This window comes from Pezoporus occidentalis, unplaced genomic scaffold (genome assembly GCF_034315485.1).
Source record: "Pezoporus occidentalis ecotype Australia unplaced genomic scaffold, CSIRO_AGI_Poc_V1 ctg113, whole genome shotgun sequence".
Classification (NCBI taxonomy): domain Eukaryota; kingdom Metazoa; phylum Chordata; class Aves; order Psittaciformes; family Psittacidae; genus Pezoporus; species Pezoporus occidentalis.
In genome coordinates this window covers 2,153,866-2,177,162 of record NW_026912918.1, presented here as the reverse complement: position 1 = coordinate 2,177,162, position 23,297 = coordinate 2,153,866, and the positions used below count along the sequence as shown (strand labels likewise).

The 23,297-nt window shown below is 41.6% G+C and overlaps 2 protein-coding genes across 7 annotated transcripts in view; one reads left to right on the top strand and one right to left on the bottom strand.

Annotated features, from left to right (window-relative positions):
- Nucleotides 1–1,808: 1,808 nt before the first annotated feature.
- On the bottom strand, nt 1,809–10,283 carry CEP20 (centrosomal protein 20). Its single transcript, XM_062635201.1, has 5 exons — nt 10,124–10,283; nt 9,426–9,623; nt 8,226–8,310; nt 7,256–7,395; nt 1,809–5,097 (listed from the first exon to the last, which is right to left on the bottom strand). Exons 1-4 carry the CDS (start codon nt 10,149–10,151, stop codon nt 7,260–7,262), a joined length of 447 nt encoding a protein of 148 aa, XP_062491185.1. The 5' UTR covers nt 10,152–10,283; the 3' UTR covers nt 1,809–5,097; nt 7,256–7,259.
- Nucleotides 10,284–13,067: 2,784 nt separating this feature from the next.
- LOC134172207 (multidrug resistance-associated protein 1) overlaps nt 13,068–23,297 on the top strand; it is a 53,671-nt gene continuing 43,441 nt past the window's right edge. For 5 of the 6 annotated variants that reach the window (XM_062635176.1, XM_062635168.1, XM_062635139.1 and 2 more), the window contains exon 1: nt 13,068–13,298. In XM_062635176.1, coding sequence (XP_062491160.1) covers nt 13,251–13,298 — 48 coding nt within the window. In that variant the 5' untranslated portion in view covers nt 13,068–13,250. Of the gene's footprint in view, nt 13,299–19,765; nt 19,791–23,297 lie in introns of those variants that run through there. The other variant, XM_062635150.1, reaches the window with a different exon arrangement.

The following is a 23,297-nucleotide window of genomic DNA, read 5'->3' as shown; positions in this document are numbered from 1 at the left end:
GAAATAATTTCTCTTGACATGAATAGCCCCGTCTTCTCTGGAAAATAAACCCTCCTGAGGAAGATGGATAAGGATCATAGAATAGATAGGATTGGAAAGGACCTTAAGATCATGTAGTTCCAACCCCTGTAGACCATGTCACCCAAGGCTCTGTCCAACCTGGCCTTGAACACTCATATTGGTCTCTGTCCTAAAAAAAATACCTCTGAGGGGAGGCTGGGCTGAAAACCTCTGCTGCGACTTTGTCAAAGTACCAGCACTTGCAGGTATGATGGATCTGTAGCCCCTTCCTCCAGCTTTGGCCAGTGGTAAACAAATATGGGCAAAGAGGAGAGAGGGGAAGAGCATCAGGGTTTTTCCCTACATCATTTCAGAAATGTCAGGTACAGACTCATGTTCAGGTCTTAGCTGAACACAGTCACACAATCCCAGCAGTTGCAGTCTGTCCTTCCAGATGGAGGGTCAGTGCCCACTGAGGTGCAGACACTGCAAAGCCCTCCCAGGTCCTGAGAGGCAGCAGTGTCATATCAGACTCGTGCACGTGTGACTGTGCTGGAGCAAAGCCAAGGGAAATGATCGCCAGGACGTAAACCCAAGAAACTCGCCCTTGTTAGCAGGAAACTCCTCACAGGGTAGTCCACCCTGTTTTTATTTTTATTTCAGTTTCTCAGTTGCAAACGTATCCTTTAAATAGGAATGTAAGTACTATGAAATAATGAAATGCAACAGGATCCTCTGTAAATTACAATCATTTTAACATTCATCAAAGTTATCCTAAAAAGTTCCTTTTAAACCCATGCAATGGTTTTGCAAAACCAGACACATTTTAATAGTAGCTTAAAAAGGAGTGGAAATTATCCCGGCTGGTCTGCAGGGCACTGCATGTGCACGTGCAGGCTTGCTGCCTGAGGAGTGTGTTTAACAGAGGCAGCGGTGGAGGGTGATATATGACGTGACATTAAACGGAGCTGGAGAGCCTAAGAAATATTACTGCTGGAACTGAAACGGTTGCACTCTGGAGCCATGTGGGGCAGGAACTGATCAAGTGTAAAAGTGGTCTCCAAACTTCACTTAGAAGATGTAAGAATCTAATATAGTAGCCCAGATGGAGTTCCCTAATTGTGGTTTGGGTTTTCTTTAAAATAAAGTTGTTTCACAGTTATAGCTGTGGATTTCCAGTGGAGAATGCCTTTGTGGCAGAAAATTCACTTTATTTAAACCCTCTGCTTTATTTGTTATAACCACTTGTCTAGAAAAAATATTGAGCAGCTTTCAAATATCTCCTTGATGTATTTGCACTGTAAATACTGTACTTGGGGAAAAACCTAGGGGAATCGATCAGGAAAGAAATGAACTTTCAGCTGCACTACTACAGTGTAACCTGAATACAACGGAAGGAAAAAAGCAAAGCACGGATGGAGATGTTAATTTGTTAAATGATGTGTGTTAGGTAAGAACTTTTTAAATGTTTTTACCTAAGTTTACCAACCACACTTCTCTAAGCTGACAAATGTAATTGGAACTGACAAGCACCCCGGTGGGTTACCGCCTGTGTTAAGCTGCTCTCTTGCAACAGGAGGGGCAGTCTGTGTCCAAACTAGAACAATTCATCATGAGAGTACTCTAACGAGGTAAAATACTCACCATCATTTAATATTCAGCTTTGTGGTTAATGCTGGCTGCAGGTCAAGTGAAGTATGTGAAGCACACAGGTCAGTTCTGAATCAACTGGACACCAGCTGCTACTGAAAGGGCGTCTTTGCAAATGTGAGCAAATATTTGGTTTTTTTTTCCTAATCACCCAATGATAATCACTCCTCCGGAAAACTGATCAGCTGACACCAAGATTCAGCTTGATACAAAGGGTGCTCAGGAAGGAAAGCGTAACTGAGTCCCTGGAGCGTGTTGATAAAAGTTTAGACAAAAATTTCCCTTGTGCATGACAGAAACTAATACCTCTGGAGTCCATAGACGGTTTCCTCTGGTTCTAGGGGACAGCAGAAATTTGGTTTTAAAGAATTTGTTTTTTAATCTTCTAAATTCTTCCAAAGTGCTTTCCAGCTCTGATACCCACACCAAACTTCACTGCCTCCTTGTCACCTTCACTTGTGACACCATGCTTGGACAACGAACAGCCTTTTTTAACGTAGTTCCTCTGTAACAGTCTGAGCTAGTGTTCTATCTCAAAAAAAACCCCTCAGAAATGCATTTTGATCATCAAAGTCCCCAAACTTCTACATGCTTATATATATTTTCTTTTTTCCTTTCACTTTCTGATGTCAGTAGAAGGACCAAGGGCAGTTAATGCAAGACATCACAGTCTGTAATGAAGCTAGATGGAGATTCTTTAATTATTGGAGAAAACAATTTTTGTGCATGCTCACCTACATGGCAATTTTGTCTAAAACCTGAACCTGTGACTCTAGGATTGTGAATTATTTTCCTCTAAATACTGATCTCACTTAGCTTAAACTTTTAAGGAATTAGTTTTTGGGAAATGTGAATGTTGCAAAGGCCTTGGAATTCATCTGTTAGAGAGTAAGCAGGCTGACATTAATAGGATGTGCCACATCTGCATCTTGAAAGATGCTCTCGTATTTCATGTGCTATCAGGATAAATGCTAGACCACTAATAATGTGATTAGACCAATGTATTTTCATAGAAATATTTCAAAGCTTTGTTGTACAAATAAATACTAGGGAAATACACTTTAGTTCAATTGGCTTGTACAATGGCTATACTTTAAAACAAGAGATTGTCCCAAATGCTCAAATCTGGGCTCTGAGGGTATTAGAGGATTACATGAAGCATGTTGCACCAAGAGCAAACAGGCCAGCTTCCACCCACCATCCCAGCTCAGGATCCTGACAAGGAGCTGAAGAAACCATCCCCTAAGAAAATAGTGCTGAAATTCCCTTAAATAGAATTCTCCTCTGATTACAGCTATTCCTTCCCCCAAAGCTTAGTAAGTACACTCTTGTAACAGCCTCTGCTGTCATGGCTGTGGAGACCACGAGCCTGTAAGTCTGCTGAGCTGTGTGCTTGGGAAAGGCAAGTACCCAATAGTGCTTTGCCTTACTCAGCCAGAACAAAAATTGTATTTAACTTCCACCATGAAAAATCCATTTCCCAGGGAGCTCCATGACACCTGGTCAGCTTCTGTATGATCTGCGGTGGAAAGACAGAAAGCAGATGCAATGGCTTGGGTTACACTGGAGGATTTGCATCATAGAACGCTAGAGCTTCTGTGTTTCCCAGAGCTTTTCTCCTTGCCCTTGAAGAGAAAATTCAGATACGTAACAATTTCATCCACTGGTTTCTGGAGAAACAGGGATCTAGCAGTTAACCTCTGGAAACGCGAAGTTAAAAATTCAGGGATTTCTGTGGTCAGGGAATCGTACCTGCATTGTTTCAAAGCTCACTTTCGCAACTTTTCGTAGAGTCACTTTTAGCACATTTAAAAATGAAGGTAATTCACAAATAACACCTTAGAAGACCATTTTTCTACTGTATTTATAGGTAGAGAAACTGAGAGATCAGTGGTTGTGAATATTAGCACTGATGTGGTAGGAAAGACTGAGTAATGAGGTAGAGTCCCACAGTGGTAGTTTCCACACGGATGGCTCTTCAGCCAAGTGATTGAACCTGACAATGGTGCCAACACATTTGCACAGAGCAGACATTGAGGGCACAGAGACAAATTTGCTTGTCTGACCCAGTGGTCAATTCTAATTGACAGAAAGCTACAAGACTTAAAAGATGGATCTGACTGAGGTGGATTTGCAAACACATGTCTTCCCCTCCTGGCAAGGGGCCTGAGATACTTACGTATCAGGAAATGGGGAGCTAGCAGTATTGCCAGTCACACAGAGAGGGTGAACTCACTACTGAGGCTTCAAGTGGATAAAATGCAACACTTCCTTTCAGCATATAGCTCGTCTGCAGTTTCACATCACAGTAGAGGCTAGGCTGCTTCACAAATAAAACAAACCACCTGTAACACCAACTGGGTCTGATCAAGATAAAAGCAAAACTCTGAGGTGTGTACAACCTGGGGTCCTTTCACTTAAACTCACAAACTGCATGTCCTCTTAACTCTCTTTATTTCCCACTTACTGTACCATTTGTATAACAGTTAAGATTTTTAAGAATGCAACCCTAAAATATATTTATACAAAACTCCTCTCAGTATCATTTGATGCATTAAAGTCTATACATTTTGTTAAAATAAGTAGCTAACCTGTTATTTCTGACATACCCCTATAAGTTTGGCTTTTAAAATAAATTCCCATTTCAAAACATGTAAACACCTCAGCTAAAAAAAGTTCTGGTAATCAGCAATCTGTTATCAACTTTATTTTTAGCTTTGCCTGAGTTTCATGTCTTCTGGGGAAAAACCACGTTTCTCCCCTTCCTTGTGTAAGTGTTACACAGCTTATAGCAACTCCAGATGGAAAAGACTTACTCTCATGTGTTTGTTGGCATGAAGATAAATATAGTGTGCATTCTGGAGAACTAAAACTATCTATTCCTCTAAAGTACTTTAATTTTCTATTCAACTTTTTTTTCCCATACTTACCTGAAAGTAGCAGTTTCCCCTTTTAAAAGAGTGATTCAGATATTTAGGTTGAACACTTTAAAAATTCCACACTGAATAGAACAGAAAAAAATTTATTCAGAAACACAAACACACAAACAAAGTGCAGAAGTGTTAAGTTGTCGCATACACTTTTATAAGGCAAACCTGTTTTTATAAAGTATATTGTTAGACTAAATTCTAGAGACAGGCATCACTAATCTAACTTCTTATACAGTTTTGCTTGTATCAGCACTGGAGAAAGAGCCTTTGCTAGCATTTTTTTAACTGACAGTATGTATGACAAAGTCATCCTGTCTCATTGGTAGATTTAACAAGCTGAAGTGGTCCCACTGGATAGACTGGTGAAATGGATGCGAAGAAGAATTTCCTAAATGAACTCTTACAGGACTTTACATGAGAAATTAGCATACAAAAGATATCACTTGTTCATACTTCGTGTAACAAAGGGGCTCTTCGATGCTTGTGCCAGCTGTCCTTCCTGGCTCTGGAATTCTATCTGAAAATGAAACACACATACTCTCATGCAGCTGGACATCTAAACTTATAAATGTTATTTTCTATTATTATCAACTTTGATACAGAATATCATCATGGGAAACTGGTGACTTTACCAAAAAAATGTTTCCATGCAACTATATGAGGTAAGAGCTTTGCATCACTAAAGGTTAGATTCCAGACAACTGCCAACCTGGCTACAGTGAATGAAGTAACAGAAACACCAGAGTCCATGTGTTTTATCAGGATTGCTGGTCTGTTGGAATATTCATTCAACTACATAAGCAAACAACTTCTAGTATGCAAAGCAAGTTGGTGTTATGTATGAGACTTGGTGCGTTAAGTTTATGAATGGATAGATTACCTGAATATGCAGCCTACTTAAAATATATATTTAGTATTTTAAGCCCACTGCTTTTAGGTCTCTGCTGACATATTCCACAAACACATGCAGAAAGGAGTTTTCAGACTATAGTTACTTAAAGGTTAAAAGCCTTAAAGCTGCCGTTTAGTTCAAAAAGCAATATGCTGTCATGTCTTACAATTAATCCTGAGTTTTGTAACTAACTCTGAACTAAATCCCCACATGAAATTATACTGCAGTCAACAGGGGAGGGTGACCCTGCACAGAGTCAGTTTCAGAACTGAGGTACAAAGGTATACTTTAAAAACAGTTCTTCTATACACTGAGTTTAAAAACCAAAATAATTTAGAAATTTCTGATACAAATAATTATTTCTAACAAAGAAACAATTCGTAACAGCTTTGGTATTGAAATTTCCTTTCCTTAGCCCCTTTTCTGGCAGGAGGGAAACAACATTGTCTCAATTAACTGTTAAGAAAAGGTGTTTAGTACTTCTCTCACGCTTTTTAGATGACAGCAATACCTCAGGCCTCGTACTTTTCAAATTTTTGGATACAAAATAAATAGTTGATAGTACTAAGGCAACAGTACTAAATTTTCACATTAAAAAGTGACAGGCCAAGCTGACTCTGAAGGAAAAACCTGGACCAACAATCCCTTTCATTCTGTAGCTTAGGCATTACTAACTGTAACCAATCAAAACGCAGACCAGAAAAGGAAAATTAAGATTTAGCAGTGCTCTGCCATAGAGCAATGAACTCGGAGCTTAAGCTTCTGCAGTCAAAGGGATGTGAATTATGTCCTCAGCAAAGGTTTATGCCCATATACAGAATTGACAGCTGAAGTTTAAGCACTTCCTACAGAAATCAGTTAATTTAGAGCAGATAAAAAACAAAGAGATACACCCACTGTTTAATGTATTTTGCTGAGAATTAAGTTCTTGTATTAAATTCCCAGTGTAAGTAAGACAGTCTCTAGCTGACCCACTTCAGGTATGTAATGCTGTAAGGGACTACAATTTGGCCAGTTTAACTTTTAGGGAAATGGCAAAGCAATCTGGTGGATGACCTTTCTGATCCTGAGAACTGGAACATTAATATTTTCTGGTCTTTACCAACAATGGCAGAGCAGTAAACCTTGTCTGTAAAAGCATACAGGTTATGACAGATATTCTACCATCTAAAAATCAGAATAGCACTGCTGTTTGTTTTAAATGAGCTCTCCAACAGTCCAAAAGTCTTAACAGAATAAAGCTAAACAATTAGGATTTTTTTTTCCCCTTCCCATTAGTATCTAACAAGTAGCTAGCTACAAGTACCACAAGGTAACAGGAGTGTCACAGTCGAAAAATCATATAAACTTGGCTGTCTGCAATACTTTCAAATGTCTGTTTTATAAATAAAATACATTCCCATGTATGAGAAAGTTCTACCACTGATACATCTGAAGGCCAGTCAAGCACTTCCAAGGCCAATCGGCATACCATTAGCATACCAGCAGAGAGCTGGTGTAAGCTGGTCACTTCTTTGAACACAGGCACATATAAAGGGTCTTTCTTAAATGAATACATGAGCAACAGCTATGGTCAGGTCACACAGCTTAATGCTATTTTTGAAGTATAAACATCATTCTGCTGAAGAATTTTTCTTTTTAAGAGAGATGTCACTGCAAAGCATTCCTTGCACAGAAGAGGAGGTACAGTGTGTTCATCTGCATGTTTATGCTGTTATAAGCATAGGTACCGTACAGAAAATCTGGTCACAAATAAAACTAGCAAAAATGACAGAACACCCACCTTTTTAATTTCTATCAGTAGGTGGTTTGCCAAAGTTCTGCTTTGGATAATTCAGCAAAGTCATTCTTGCGGGGGTATTCTGGTTACTTTCTTCTTTACCATCACGTAAGAAATGAGAGAGAATTCCATACAAGAGAGGTCTGTTTAAGAGAGAAAAGACAAAATGAGTCTATGAAATAATGAGCATTAAAAATACACCCTTTCCTCAAACTTCTTGATGTTTACTTCTAGAATATATATGGATGTCTTTACATATGTATATATATGCATACACATATATGTAATTATGCTAAGTATCATTACATAAATCAGCACAGCCCGCCCCAAATATCAGCACACACTTAAAAAGCTTGCCTTAAGAGACACTCTCAGCTAAACTCCAGATCCCCTGTAGCTGAAGGACTGGACCCTGCCTAGCACAAAAACCCAGATCCACATTCTCGCTTGTGCAGTATGAAGGATCAGGCTTTGCCAGGCACAGACCACCACTGCACAAACTGAACTTGATTCTTCCTTAGCACCTGACAGATTCTGATAGCACAAGCTACAGAGAACACTGACCGTGTTTAAAGCTGCTTCAGTACCCTAGTTCATTAATGAAGTTGCACTGAAGCACTATAAATTTGTATCTAATCTAAGACTACAATAATCTTTTTATTGCTCTACAAAGCAATCCACTGATTTGCAAAGAGTATATCTGTTTTCTACTTCTGACTGCAGGGAAAACTGTACTGATAAGAGACTTGTGTTTAGGCACGTAAGTACACTATCTGAAGAAGGCTACAGAGTTAGCAGAATTAAATGGAGCATGTCTGAAAACGGCCCTGTGTTTGACATTGTGAATTTTAATCCAGCATGTTAAAGCAGGCATCTGAATTGGTGAGATCAGTTATATGGGATTTATAATAACCATAAAGAGAAAAATATATGCAAATCAGAATATACTGTGCATTTAAAAATCACTCCTTACACTGATTTTCCATTTGTGCCTTCAACTAAGTTCAGCTCTTTGACAAGAAACTGCCTATCCAAGGACACTTCAGGCTGGCCAGACTCTGGAAAAAATATTAAGACTGGTAAGAAAAATATCATCAATTAACAGATTTCAAAAGAGAAAAAGAACACACACACCCCTTTTAGACCATTAATATCTAACAGTATAATTCCAGGGAACTCACTTAAACATTAGTGCTTCATACTTACGTAATTCATATGACATATTAAGATTTTTATCTTCACTCTAAAGAAATCTAAGAAAATTATTAAAGAAGGCTTACACTATAATTAGGCAAACAACTCTCTCTAAAGAAGTACTGTTACAAAACAGATTCCATACGTTAACTACAGTACAGGCTGTCTTCATTCCCTCAAGGGGGACTGAAATATATCAAATTATTAAATAGTAGTAATTACTGTATCTAAGCACGACTGTAGAACTTCAAATTTCTAATACAGTTAGCAATACCTACAAAGATAAGTAAGGGCTGTACCACGTAAATTACAGCTCCTCTTTCAATACTGTAAACAGCTCTCAAATACAGGTATTTTAGCACAGCCAGTAGCAACAGTGCTTAACTGCAGTTGTGGGGGAAAAAAAAAATCAATCTATCTTATTCGTACTCTAGTTTAAGCTGAGGACATCTAACAAAGCTTCTGATACATTCTTTATGCATGAATTGCCAGAACTGCTAAAATTCAGACTCTCACCTACTTTATGTACATTTTACTTTCATTTTTTCCTCAAATAAATTTTGTTCATTTGTAGGCTGTTGTTTTGGTTTGGTTTTTTTTACCAAAATGCCAATGAGATAAGAATATGATATATGATTCAAAAACAGTTAGCAATTTTCCAAGACAAATGGAGAGATTTCAGGAAAGGCATTTTGATTTTGGAGGCTGCTAGCAGGTTTTCTTGTTCTTGCATCAAATACTTTGTCAAAGCATTTACCTCAAGGAAAAGGGGTAAAGAGTGTTCTTGAAAACAAATGGTATAACTTTGCTTAATGCTGCAAGTAAAACTGTGGAGAGAGTATTTTTATTTATTTTGAAGAGAAGACAAGACTCTGCAGCTTGGTCCCGCTTATGAATTTCACAGTGCCAGTGGAATTACTCAGCCAAACAGCAGTTGTCTGTTAATACACTGATTACAACAAAAATTCAGACCCAATACCTGCAGTTAAAACATGTGCTGCATTATTATACTTGTTATATTTCAGGTATTCACGTATTAGTTCGTTGATTAAAAAGTTTTCACGAGTCAGCGGTGGACGTGGCTCATTTTGGTCATCCAGTGCCTTAAAAACTTCAGTTCTGATCCTTGCTTTTATTTGTCCAAGTGCACCTTTTCTTTCCAGTGTTTCCTTTAAAGCTATTACCATAAAAAGATCGTTAATATAAAGCCAAGCGTATTCTAGCAGCATTCTTATCACCTACAATAAACATAATTTCGGCATATTCACAGTGAAAGATACCTGCACCTGTGCATACGCCAGCAGGTAACAGTAGGAACGTTACAGATAACTACTGAGCCTTCAAAGAAGCCACAATTATATCTTTTTTTTTAGTCGTAAACATACGTTTTATCGATTTCAAAAGTGGGATGTAACTGGATCAAGACGTTTGCAACGAGTGAAAACCGAACCAAGATCAACGCTAAGAGCAGAGTATTTGAGTGAAGGCTCAGGGACGTTTCTGCTGCGGCTCCACAACGGGCGCTGTGAGGGGACGACGACGTCCATTAGCGCCCGGGGCGACTACGCTACGCACCCGGGGGTACAATGCCGACCCGGCCGCCCACCCCTTCGTTGTGCCGAGGTGCTCCCATCACAGCCAGGCTTCCCCACCTCTCCAACACCCCCACCTCGCTACCTGCTTTGAGCTGCGCCACCGACGCCATTGCTCAACAGCCGCGCCCAGCACCCAGACGAAACACTTCGGAGTCCACACGTTGCCACTGCGCAGGCGCGGTGCCGGGAGGTGGGAGTGGGCGGGGTGGGCGCGCTTAGCCTGCAGGGCCGGTGGCCCGGAAGGGCTCCCCTCTGTGTGGGGCTGCCCGTGTGAGGGAGCGCCCCTGTGCTGCCGGGATGTCCGCTGGGCAGCGGCAAGCCGGGATAAAATAATGAGTGCCTGTGCGCTGTGGATGGAGTTACCCTTCGGTCCTGTCAGCCGCGGAGGGGGGAGCGGGCGGTGTTTTGAGGGTTGTGGTACTTTTTCCTCTCTATAATTACAAACGTCAATGTGCTTTATTTGGAGGGGAAAAAACACCCCCCACCCCCCCCCCCAAACACCAAAAAGGGCTAAAGTGACATCTGGAGAATGAATGAGATTCCTACGGCAGAGGAGTTTTGCATCGGGTCCCTGAAAGATGAACTTCTAATTAAAGGGAATCACCAAAGAGGAGCTTTTAATTAAAAAGACCTGCCAAAATGTAACCGAATACCGGTGTTTCGCAAGTGTGTGAGAATCCCTGGTGTGACTGGAGACATGCGTGTGTGCTTCACGTTGCTGGGGTGAGGCGACAGCGTTTGTTTTGTGAAAGTATGAAGACTTTCCCAAAGGAAATGCAGCCAATGTGGATGAACAAACGGGATTTGTCATGGTCTGGTTGGAGCAGCCTCCTTGGGCTTGAAGGAAAATGTGAGTCTTAAGCAGTAAACCACTTAGAGCCTTGAACTGTGGGGTGGGGTTTGTTTGTTGGGATTTATTTTTGTTTATTTGGTTGGGGTTTTTTACATTTCCTCTCAAAGCAAATATTTATGTTACGAGCTCCCAAGAAATCTCTAATGGAGGGCAATAAATAAAATTAATGAAAAAAGCCTTTAGAGGGAATGGTGAAGTTAATCTGTTCTTTAACACAGCACGAACTTGCAGTGAGTCAGCAGCAGTATGTGCCTCTGCTTTTCCCAAGTCTGCTGCCCAGCTCCCCAGTGCAACTGGTGATGAAGGACTGCTTATCTGACACACAACAAGTTTTCACAGTCATAGTATTTTTCTCTGTATCCTTCTGAAGTTCTCCATGTTGTTGTAGGTCACTGTTCTATTACACCTAACTTCTGGTTGTTGTTTTCCACCCTGTATTAATTTTTCTGCTGTATCACTTCAGCTGTAAGTTTATATTGTGTTTTTGCACACAGAGTATGTGTAAAAGTGTAAGCTCTTAGAGGCTGCATTTTTTTTTCTGTTTTACTGTGTATTAATAATGCTGTTAAAAAGGAAAAGCTCTTCCTACAGGGCTACTAAATAATACAAGCAACTGTGGGGTATCTTGTATTATTTGTCAGAGTTACAATTCTTCATATGTGATGCAGAGTAGCCAGGATAAAAAAGTATTCCTTACAGCTGACAGGCAGTAGGGTAACACATGTGGGAGGCTATGATGTAACTTTTACAACAGGTGTGATAGCATTGAGACATCAAAAAGCAACCCACCAAGGTATTTACTATGATTTTAAGATGAATTTAAAGATGAATGCACAAACCAGGACAAATATTCTTAATCAAGATAAGGGGAATCAGATGTCAACATTTAGCTGTTGTCTTACAGTACTATAAAGATTTTAATGCTGTATGAACTAAGGTATGGGTTAAACTGATACGAGCTGTTGCACTTCTGACACCGAATTTGGTTTGATCTTTCTGTAATGATTCTGCTCAGGTCATCAAGGCATACAGGGCCTTGGTGGAGGCTGAACATTGCTGCTGCTCCTCCCTCAACCTGACACCCTGGAAATGAGAGATACAGGGGCACAGATCAGTATTGCTGCAGTTGAATGAACAGCATGGCCACAGCCAGCCACCAGCACAGCTCCAAAACTACAGTGAAGGCATGCAGGCCAGTAAAGCAGCGACCTGTGATACTATCTTTGTATGTGATTCTTGCATTTTACTTACACATTAGACAAACAAGACCTGTCTCTCTTCCTATAGCTTTGTCTCTTTTGACAAGTTTGTCTGTTACCATAATTGCTCTGGATGCAGAAGAACATTTTAAATTGAGATTCTTTATGTAGCTCATATAATTAAAGGTTTCAGTTGTTTTTCTGTCGTGTAGCACGTAACCACCCTGCTCTTTTCTGCAGGGTATGACGCTATTCTGGCCTATGTGCCATACATGCTCCAGCTGGTGTTTTCTAGTGTGTCAGATAGTCAGCCGAGCATGGATGTCGTCTGTGGGCTTAACCGATGCATTTTAAATTGGATGTGAAGAGTGCACCGTGAGACAGAGCCAAACACAGCCTTAGGGGCTGTGCAGTTACTTGAACCAGTATATAGTTTGGTGTAAAGTTGGTTGTGGATGAAGCCGTTTAGGTTCAGTTCATGGTAGTCAACTCGAAGTAGTTCAGGGCTTTGAAAGCAGTTTAACTGCTTCACGTTGAGACATAAAAGTATTTGAAGGTGAGGGCTTTCACTGTGTCCTTCCCTGAGGAAGGCTCTGGCTTGCAGTGCCTTTCCATGGGGGATGTGTGGGGGTCCTGTATCTGGTGCCCGGAGAAGGGCGCGCAGTAGCGCCTGCGGGCAGCCCCGACCGCCGGTGCGGATGGGAGGTGCGCGATCCGGAAGGCTGCTGGAGGGAGGCGAGGTGGGGGTGCAACGAGGGGGGCAATGCTTCCGCCCCGTCGAGGCTTGCTGCGGCGCGGGGTGTCCTGAGCCAAACACGTGTTAGGCTCCGGCCAAGCTCGCAGCCTCGGGACCCGTCCTCGCCCCGGGCTGGGGCACAGGCCACCGCGTGTGCCAAAGCGATGCGCGCCCCGCGGAACGCCGCCGCCGGGCCGGGCCGGGCTGGGCTGGGGTGCACAGCTCCGAACCGCCCGCCCCCGCCGAGGCGGCGCTGCGCAGCGCGGGCGGCGGCGGCGCCGCGGCTCTGCATCCCCGTGACCGCGGAGCCAATCAGGGCGCCGTGCTGGCAGTGCCGGCCCGTCTCCGCCCGGGCACGGAGAGGTGCGGAGGGGGAAGCGCAGCGCTGCCGCGGGAGCCCGCGGTCACTTCTCCGCGCCCCATGGGGATCGAGAGCTTCTGCAGTGTGGACGCCTACGAGCCCTTCTGGGTGAGTGGCGGGATGGGGTTGCAGGGTCTCGGCTCGGCGGCGGCGGTGGCTGCTGCCAGTGCCGGCACTGAGGGATGGTGGGGAGCCGGGTGGGACAGGGATGGTCGCTGGCCGCTGGCCCCGGTCAGAGCCCGAACAGGCTGCCTCCGGCGGGGGAGACCCGGAGCCTCCCATGCCGGCGCTCACCGTAGGCAGAGCGCGGGGGTCTGGGGCGCGCCCCGGCCGTGCGCCAGCCCCTTTGGCCCCAGCGGTGCTTGCGTGATACGCCGGCGTGAAGCGGCCTCGGGCTTGCGTGGAGGAGCAGGGCCGTGTCTGGGGGCTCGCGGGTCTGTGGCTGTGTTCGATGTTCCCGATCCCGAGTCGCAGAATGGGACCCGGTGTGCCTCGTGTGCGGGGTTTCCGGCAGGGAAATACAATGCTTGTAGGGAGGGACGGGTTAGCGAGCGCTTGCCTGGGAGACACGAAACGAGTTCCTAAGTGACCCGCGTTTGGCTGTTCGTCTGCATTACTCAGGGCTGTGCGACTAATAACGGTGACTGGCTGCTGCCATCATACTAAAGTGGCGTGCTGTCCTGGGAAGGAGGCCAGAGATACGCTTTCTGCGGGTTAGCAGCTATATCGCGTGTTTGCATAGCGGTATTTTTGCTCTTCCTTAACGTAGAGTGGTGAGTGCAGCCTGTTGTGGGTGAACTGAAGACCAGCTGTGCAAGGGAGGGTGGTGTGGAAACGTTGCAGAGTGCGTCTTGCTCGGCTGAAACAAGGTGTGCCTTTGCAAAAGCACACAGGTGCTAGCAGCAGTGAGGCCTCTGGGAGGGCAGGAAGGCAGTGAAAATCCTTGTGAGGAGGAAACGGGTTGTATGGGAAAAGAGGTTGTCTGGAGGAAAGGAGGACAGAGAGGTGGAAGCTGGGGGGAAAACAAAACTGGGGTGAGAGCTACTGAGGACAATGCAGGGCTAAGAGGGAGATGTGGATTTTTGTAGACTGTTCAAGGAACTCATGTATTCATCGGGTATTTGCCAAAACCAGCACTGAGCTAATGAACAGCCTTACGAGTAAAATAAAATTGGACGTCTCAGCACATGTTGTTGTACTGTTTGTCTCAAGAACTATTAAGATATTACTCAGCAAATATTTAAAAAATCATTAAGACTTCAAGATACTTATCTTTTCCAGCTGTTCCAAAGTGACTCTCACCTCCTATTACATTGCTTGTGTTTGTGCATCTTTTAAGCTAATTTTCATGTTTCTCAGTGTGGGTTAAATTACAGATTGTCATCAAATGTTTCCCTTTCCTAGAATGAGACATTTTCTTTTTGAAGAGCTTTAGGGAATACATGTGTCAGAACTCAGTTTATGGTAAAGCTTCTGGAAAAGAGTTTACAGTTCTTTGGCTTGTGGGATTGAAACATCAGGTAGAAACAAGATCTAAACTTAAGATGTTGGAAGCAACTAGTTTATATAGGATTTCTGACGCCGGATTCTTTTATTGTGAAAGCACTATTCTTGTATAGCCGTTTCTGCCAGGTCATAACTACACCACACATTTTTTTCGCTAGATATATTGGTTCCCAAGAGCATAGATGACTTTGTGATTTGTCATCCTTCTCCAAGTCACGTGGAGTCTGCCTTTTGTTTCTTCCAGCTGAAGATCCTCTGGGTGTGGTTGAGTTTTGGGTTCTTCTAATCCTGAAAAAGAACAGTTGTGTATTCCAGTTGCTGTAAGGTGTCTTCGGAAAACTCTTCTTCCTTGGCTAACTTGTCCTCATGAGCAGCACTCTGTATCCACTTTGTTGCATTGTTCCTAATAGTGGGAGAGTAGTAATGCTAGTCTTGGTCCTTACGGATTCTCTGGCTGCTTTGTTTTCTGGTGTTTCCGTCGTGGCTACTACTTGAAGCTGAAGTTGTAATGGAGTTTCAGAAAATGCCTATGTACATGCAGTGTTTCACTGGGCTTCTAGATACCACCTCTGTGGTACTGTGTGCTACTGTCTTCCTGTCTTGTGGACTGCACTCTTCCGCTTCTCAGAGCTGGGTGATGGCTAGATATGCGGTGGCATGTGTTGTTGCGTTCTTGTGGTGAGTTTTATGGCTGCATCAGCTGTTTTGGTTGGTGCTTGCTAGTGGAGCAGTGGGACTTCCTAGCACTGGCAAACTGCTTCAAGGAAGAGATGTGTTTTCTGTTAAGGGTGGTGCTGAGTTTGAGGCAGCTCAGTTTTAAATTGTGGGGGAGACTGCAGGTTGAAAGTACCTAATGGACACTTAAAGACTGTATGCTAATCTTCTTAAGCCTTGCTGCCCAGGATTTTGATTCTTTGCACACCCAAGGAATGTTAATGTTGAAAGTTCTTGTCTGAGAATTAAACAGATTGGTTTTATTTAATACTTAATCTAAAAGGTCAACAGCACAAGCAAGCTTGCTGTCACCTGCACACCTTCCTCCCCCCATTTAATCTATCTCTGTGCCCCCTCTCAGCATATTAACCTCACTGCAGTCAGATTTGCTTACAGAACTGAACTGTTTCTTACTTCCTTTGAACCAGACTCCCTTTTTGGAAGGGTACTGTTTTGTCCTTGCTCTCTTGAGCATCGCTGAGTATCTTGGAATGACTATCCCATCCATAACACAAAGGTACAGCTGCATAAGATAAAATTACTATTTACTAATAGCTATTGATGACAGTAAATGTTCTAAAAAAACCTAGTGGGTTTGGGTAACATTTGCACTACTCTCAGTGCAGTGACTTTTAAGGGCCTGTTTAAACTTTAAAACTCTTGTGACCTGACATGCTGAGATACATTTGCCTGGGGTGTCACTAGTCCGTGAGTGCAGTCTCCCTAGCTTCAGTACCAGCAGGCAAAAAAATGAAGTGGTGTGAGGAACTCAGTCATTCTAGGTGAGCAGGATAAGCACCAAGGCAGACGCAGAACATGCTGTACACTTTGGCCTGCTGACCTAGCTGTCTGGATATATGCATATTCACACAATGGTTTCAGCAGAGTTTAATTTTGAAATAGTGTGTTGATGTGCCTTTCTTTGGAGTAAAATGTTGGGGTAGTTACAGTTTTTCAGAGCTTGTAGACTATGTAGTATCATGTTTAGAGAAGGCTTATGTTTGAAGTTGCTAAAGGAAGAGGATGAGAGTTTTTGTGATATTTAGAGTTTTCAAGGCTATCCCCCAATATGACTTTTATGAAAAAGAAGTAGTAGATACGAATGAAGAAGTGAGTTTGCACTTGCACAAGCAGCTCCTGACAGTCCGTCCCTCAGTGCTCTGCCAGGAGTTACAGGAAGTCTTAGTTGTGTGTCCATTAGAAGATGCTGGTAAGTCAAATAGAATCAGAAATTTTGAGGTTTTTGCTTATACTTATGGGAATGTGAGAGAAATGGCTGATATGTGTGTAAGCTCCTATCATTTGTCCACAGGCAAAGATGTGCTTTTTAAAATTAATTTCGATAGATGTGAATTCTTCTTTATCTCAGTGGGAACTTAATGAAGATTCCCGCTCCCTACTTCCACCCCCTCCATTTTTCTAGTTGGACTTTTGGTTGTTGAGGAAGGATTGAAAGCAAGTAATTCCATTTACTTCTAGGAGAAAAGCAAGTTTTAATCTCCTTTGTTTTGTTTTGAAAGCTACAGAGTCTTTTAATGATCCAGGCTGTATCTGCCTGCATAAAACCAAGACTCTTTTTTTCCTGTTGGTGCAGAAAGCATTTGTGGAGCCTCTTCTCTGTTAGTAAAGAAATTGTATCCACATACTGTTCTAAGTATAGTGCTTCTTCATATGGAACCAAACTACAGGGCATAAACAGAATGGATGAGAAAAGCTGAGGCAAAGCCTCACGCACAAAATCCAGGGATCAACTTGGTGGGATTGAGCTCTGCTTCTCTTGCTGTTGTGTAGAGTTGTAAGGCTTTCAGAAATGTTTTGCCTGCTTCAATTAATGTATTTTCTTGCATGTTTATCCCAATATATTATGATTTGTATTTGGTTTGACATTGTATATAGGGGAGACCTACCAGCCTCTCTCAGCTGTTTGCAGACATGTTAGGATCTTCTAAGACTGGAATGTGGCTTGATAGGATGTTATTAAGGAGAAAATCCATTAATATTCTTTAAGAAATGAATTAAGTATAGTTAATTATAATAATGATTAGCTGACAGTTGTGAAGTGATATTGTGTGATGTAAACATCTGCTGTGGGTATACTGTTTATGAGAACACTGGGACACTGATAGTTTTCCTGAAATAGACTTCTGAAGGAAAACCAGACTTTTTATGTAAGAAGTAATTTCATGTTCTGAAGGTTCATGGCTTATGCTTTCATGCATCAGACAAGCAGTAAATTAGCATGTATCTTGGAATCCTGCAGCTTTTTGCACTGTAAAATAGTGCTTTTTCAGTGTGTTTGTGAAGAGGACTGAGGTGCTGAGTGAGCTTGATAAAAATTATGAATTTAGACTCTTCCTTCAGTTGTAAAAGTACTAGGTTTATGAATGCATTTGTGATCAGAATTTAAGAGTGTGCAGGTCAGAAAACCACTTACGCTTGCTGCCACAGGAAGCTCATATGTGGACAGCATTTGGAATAGAGAAGGAGCAGCAGTAGAAAACAGTTAAACAGAAAAGCCTTCACACAAGATTGTAATAAACATTCTAATAAACAGCTGATTGCATGATTCTCCTGCCTGGGTGATTGTTGGCATTTTTAGTAATGAAAGCCAGAAGCTTATCTGTCAGCTTTCTCTTCTTGAAACCTGTAAAGCTTTTCTGCTGCTCTGAATTTGCATAAAAATTAAACTTCTGTTAGAAATAAAGCTTATCTCTCTTGGTCCAGAATAGATCAATTTAGGGGAAATACAGGAAAATTAAGCCTGACATTCTATTGTGGATGAGGATTTTCTTAACAGATGAGCTGGCGTTCTACAGCTGTTAGTTCAAGGTTGCTCAGAAAAGTTAAATGAGGAAAAATCCCCAGCAGAACACCTGGATAACTTGTGCTGTTCCATGCAGTTACGTTGCAGTTTGCATTGAGACACTGTGCTATACTGGGACTAAGTGAAGGTTAACCCGGGTTGCACTGAAGTCATTCTGGGTCACATCTCTAAAAAGCCTGCTGCCGGGTACTGACCTTTTGCTTACTTTTAATAGAGTCAGAATTCCATGCATTACTGTTTTCTCACTCTTTGCGTCTGTGGTAGCATTGGATACAGTTTATGCAGTGTAAGCTGTTATCTTAGCCCCTTTGTAAGGTTATTACCCAGGTGTATTCAAAATTGTCACAGTGATTTGAACTAGATACACAGGCTGCTGCATTATTATTCAGCAGAAGTTCTGGTTTTGGTGCAAAAAGGAGATGAGAGCAGGAATCTTTTTCATGTATTCTTGTAAGTAAGAGTCATTTCAATGAAAAATTTTACAGATGGGTAAAACCTATCCTTTTGATTCTGAAACTGAATGGTAAATATTTTATTGTCATGTGGCCAAACATGTCATGGTACTTGGAGGGTCTGGAAATACCATGTCTGTAGAAAAAGGCCAACCATTTTACTGTTGTGAATGCTGATGTAATCTGTCGTATGTTTCCCTGACACAAATAGCCATAATTTAGTGGCTTTTGGGTTCTTGGATTACAAAGATCAGCTTTTGTAAATTCCACAGCTGCAGGTGGAATTTACCCTTCTCTGATAACTTATCAGCACCAGCTTCTTATTTTAAGCTAAAGGAAGACAAAAGCAAAAGGCTGGTTTTTGTTTTTGTTTTGTTTTTGTCCTTCTTGTTATTTTACATACAGTTCCAGCTGATGCCGTGCTGTCTATAACCAGGGATTTCATCTCTCTATGAACATTAGGAAATAGTGATGTTTGGGTTTTGGGCAAGGAGGTGCAGAGGCCTGATTTAAGTTCAGGAACAGGTATTGAAAGGTAGAACTTTTTTCTTGGCTGCCTTAACTAGTCAAATCTGCATTTTGTAAGTCATTACTGTTGAGAACTTCATCTTGCTGAAACTGTTTCTAATAGAAGACATTGAGAAATAAAGGGTGTTTACCTGTCACAGGAAACACTGAGATTCCCCCCCAGTCTTTATAGAAATGATTTTAAAATTTTAGGACCCCTGTTTATTATGTGATTTTTATTTTATTTTTTTTTTTCCCCCCAATGCTCACTCTCTTGCTCCAACAATGTTGTGTCGTGACACTGTTGTTTTTTTTCCGTGGGTGAACGTGATCTCCATTGGAGTCAGTGATCTGAATCTAATTCTTGCATCCTAATGCGGTAATTGCCATTAGTATTTCTCATTTGGCCTCCATGGCAGTAGAAGAATAAAACTTCACAAACTTACTTATCTAATTGGGCTCTTATTTGCCTTAATAAATGTCTGATAACTTTGTGGAGATACGAGCACCCATCCTCAGATGTGAACATGAAGGAAAATCCTGAAGTCTCTTCCCAAATCAGCAGTCTGGCATGCTTCATTTCTTCCACTGCTTGTGGTAAGTGGTAGCGTTTTGTGCAGGAGCATGATTTTGCCATTTCTCCTTGCAGAAGTAGTTTTTAGAGTCTGTGGAGGCCTGGGAATAAGATAAAATATTTGGTTGTGTGGCTTTTACTTTTTACTAGAATCTTGGTTTTAGGAGTTCTAAAAATAAAAAATCCCTCTGGCTGCTTTTCGTTAAGTGTAGAAAGTAGCTGTTGGAAAGATATTATTGTAAAACCTGTTCAAGTGTTTTAAATTTTTCTGCTGCTTCCTATTTGCACAGTACACCCCTAGATGATACAATAAACCGGTAAACCATTAATTTAATGCAGTTAGTACAGGTCGTCAAAGGAATTGGTAGTGTATTGAAAGCTTTATTTAAATGCAGCATGAGCTCACATTGTATGCATCACAGCAAAGGTACCATTTTACTTGCACACTGCACTAAATTCAGTTGCAGGAACAGCAACTGCATTGTGTCACTGGAGAGATCTGTGCATTTTGGGAAACTCACTGTTTGTTAAGAAAAAAAGCTAGAGGAAATAAATGTCAGCTATGTTTGCATGTGCATATTATGCTGCTTCATCTAGAATTGATACTGGAACCATTGGATCCTTTAATGCAAGTAGTACTTTTTCCAAAATAATTCCAATATGAGCTGCATAGTATTTTCAAGTGAATAATAAACATGTCAATAGGAAGCGTTTTTTGTAGTGTCATACACCTCAGCACCTTGTTTGGCCCTGTCAGGGATGTTATTGTCTGTTCTTGTTCTGTGAATATTGCTGAGTAGACAGGAGAGCTGCAGGTGTGGGTGTTTCTGATGCACTTTTGGGGAGTTCTGGAGGATTTTTCTTGTGTGAATATCTGTTTGTTTTACCAGCCTGTCACCTCCTGTGATTTAGTGTGAACAGCAGGTGCAGCAGGGCAAATGTTATACTGATGAAGATGGTGTATGGTTGTGCTTGTTGCGGGCTCTATTCTAAATATGCTATTAGAGAAACAGTGAGATCCAGTACATGTTTCATGATCTGCAATGTGAATGATAGAATCAAGACACTATATTTACAGTGTTTTGAGGACATTATTTCAGTCTGTCTTCAAAATTTCTAAAGCTAAATCAAATAAAACTTACTTGACAAACTGAGTAACTTGGAGAGCTTTTTTAAATTCATTACTTGAAAACAGACCTCCTTCTATCTATCCTACTGCAAAATCTGGATCACTTTGTTATCCATTGCTTTCCTTAATTCTCAGTGTGGTCAACAGTTTCACTGTTTTTACTATTAGTTTTGGTGAAGAATGGTGGTATAGGGGATCTTTTAAATAAGGCCAGGGTTCCTTTAAAGCAGCCCTAAAGAGGCAAGTCCTTTTCTTCATCCTCATCCCCTGTTGTCCACTCAACTCATGCTGCTAGCTTTTCTGGGGCTGTAGGCTCAGCCACATCAGGCTAATCTCTGATCTGGGGATAGGCAGGCAGGAAATTTGCTGTTCTAGATACTGTAGGCTAAAGGCTGATGGCCTTGTGGCATCTGAGGGAGAACGACTGAAACAGTTCCTGGGTTTATAGGTGCTGTGCTGGGGATTTTTTTTAATATGATATCTAGAGCTGCCAGATTGCAAGACTTCCTATGGCTATGAGAAAGTGACAGTACTGTTATAATGAAAATTGTCAGCTTCAGTTTCAGTGTTAGTGCTTGAGAGAGCTAATTACTTGTGTTCTGCTAAGTGTAAGCATTTCATTAAACACAAAATGGTTTTTACTATTAGGAAAATAAGAATGAGAAACCATATGAAGCCAGATTGGATGAGGCTTTGAGGAAAATGGTCTGGTGGAAGGTGCTGCTGTCCATGGCAGAGGGGCTGGACCTAGGTGATCGTTAAGGTCCCTTTTGACCCAAACTATTCTATGATGTCTTGGTATTACAGAGAAGGTGCTTCTTCTGTGGGAGATACTGAAGTAGTGGGTACACACCAATGTCAATATGAAACTCCATTTGAAGGAGTGTCCACCATGATGTTAAGATTCCAGTGTGGTTTTGTGATTTCATTTTTCACGTAGGTGTGTGGTAAATATTTAAATCACTTTTCAGTCACAGCTGGTTTATGCAGGTGGTTTTAACAATGGGGTTGGCAGCCTGTGTCTGTAGCACACTTGTGCACAGCAGGCAGGAAACTGAGGGACTTTGGTCTCTCCTATTCTGCCAGTGAGGATTTTAAAGTGTGCTGTGGGTCAGATAGGATTATTGATGTGAGAACAGGAGGCTGCTGGCTGCTCACTTAACAGCCTTTCCTGGCTGCCAGAGGAGGGGCAGCTAGCCACGAGGTCCTGTCCAGGGTCAAATACTGTCATTATTCCTCAGATGGGGCAAACTGGAGGCATATGGTTTCTGTGTAGTCTTCCTTCCCTGAGCAGAGGCAGAATAACTGATCTTCTGTGTTGTGACTTTTGTCTTGTATCCCTGCCAATATTTTTATCTTGCCTGTTCCTGAAATTTTAGACAGAAATTTAATATAGTTCTTTATTTTCCTTGGGTTTATGCACTGTTAAATAAGTGGTTTACATGTGAATCGATCCCCATGATTCTGGGGAACACCAAGCATTTTTTGCACTCTTAGAGATAGGTTTCACTTCAAGTGTGATAGAAAGGGTTTTTTGCCGTGAAAGAAAATGTGCTGTTGGGCACAAAAACCTGTGGACTGGTATATTTTTCAGTCACAGTGCTGGTGATGGAAATGAAAACTGAGAAATAGGTCAGATAAATTTAAAAAAATATCCATTTGCTATTCTGAGAAACCTTAAAATTTTCCATAGATCTTAAAGGGAAAAAAAAAAACCAACTTGAAACTGTGTAACATCTGTTGAGATGTGGTTCTTTTGAACAAGTATAAAATGAAGCCAACAGCAGATCTTTTGTCACCCAGCATCTACCAAGAAAGGAAAAAGGGGTCACACAAGGATTCTTCTCCTGTGGGTTCCTGCAGTCGTTGTTTAAATTAAAGGCTGCTTCTAGATCATACAGTCTTAATAGCTATAAACCTAACCCCTATTTTCCTCCTCCCTCATGGCAGGAGACTGCTAGTTTGTGTAGGCTTTCAGTGGACGCTTGGATATCTTGTCAGTTGATGTGCTCTTGCAAAGTAGAAGGGTTAGCCAATCAGTCAGAGTGAAAATTGCTATTTAAGATGTGAAAATGGGGCAGCTTAGTGCTTTCATAGAACTTCTAAAACAGTGTTTCTAGAACTTAAGTTAGAAAAAAGTCATTAAACTGTAATTAATGTCTGTTAAGTACAAGGGTCTGATTCAGTGACTGATTCTGTGTTGGTCCATAAAGAATACTGGTTTGTGCTCGGAAAAAAATAAAACTCTTGATACTGGGCTTTTATAAAGCAAAGGAGAAGCATGTACTTTAAACTAGAAGAATTAGTCTATGCTTGTTCAGCTGAACATTGTGATTTGAATAGAAGTACATGTTGGTTGCAGGCTGAGTGACATGCTTTCCAGCCATGATTGAGCCTCATA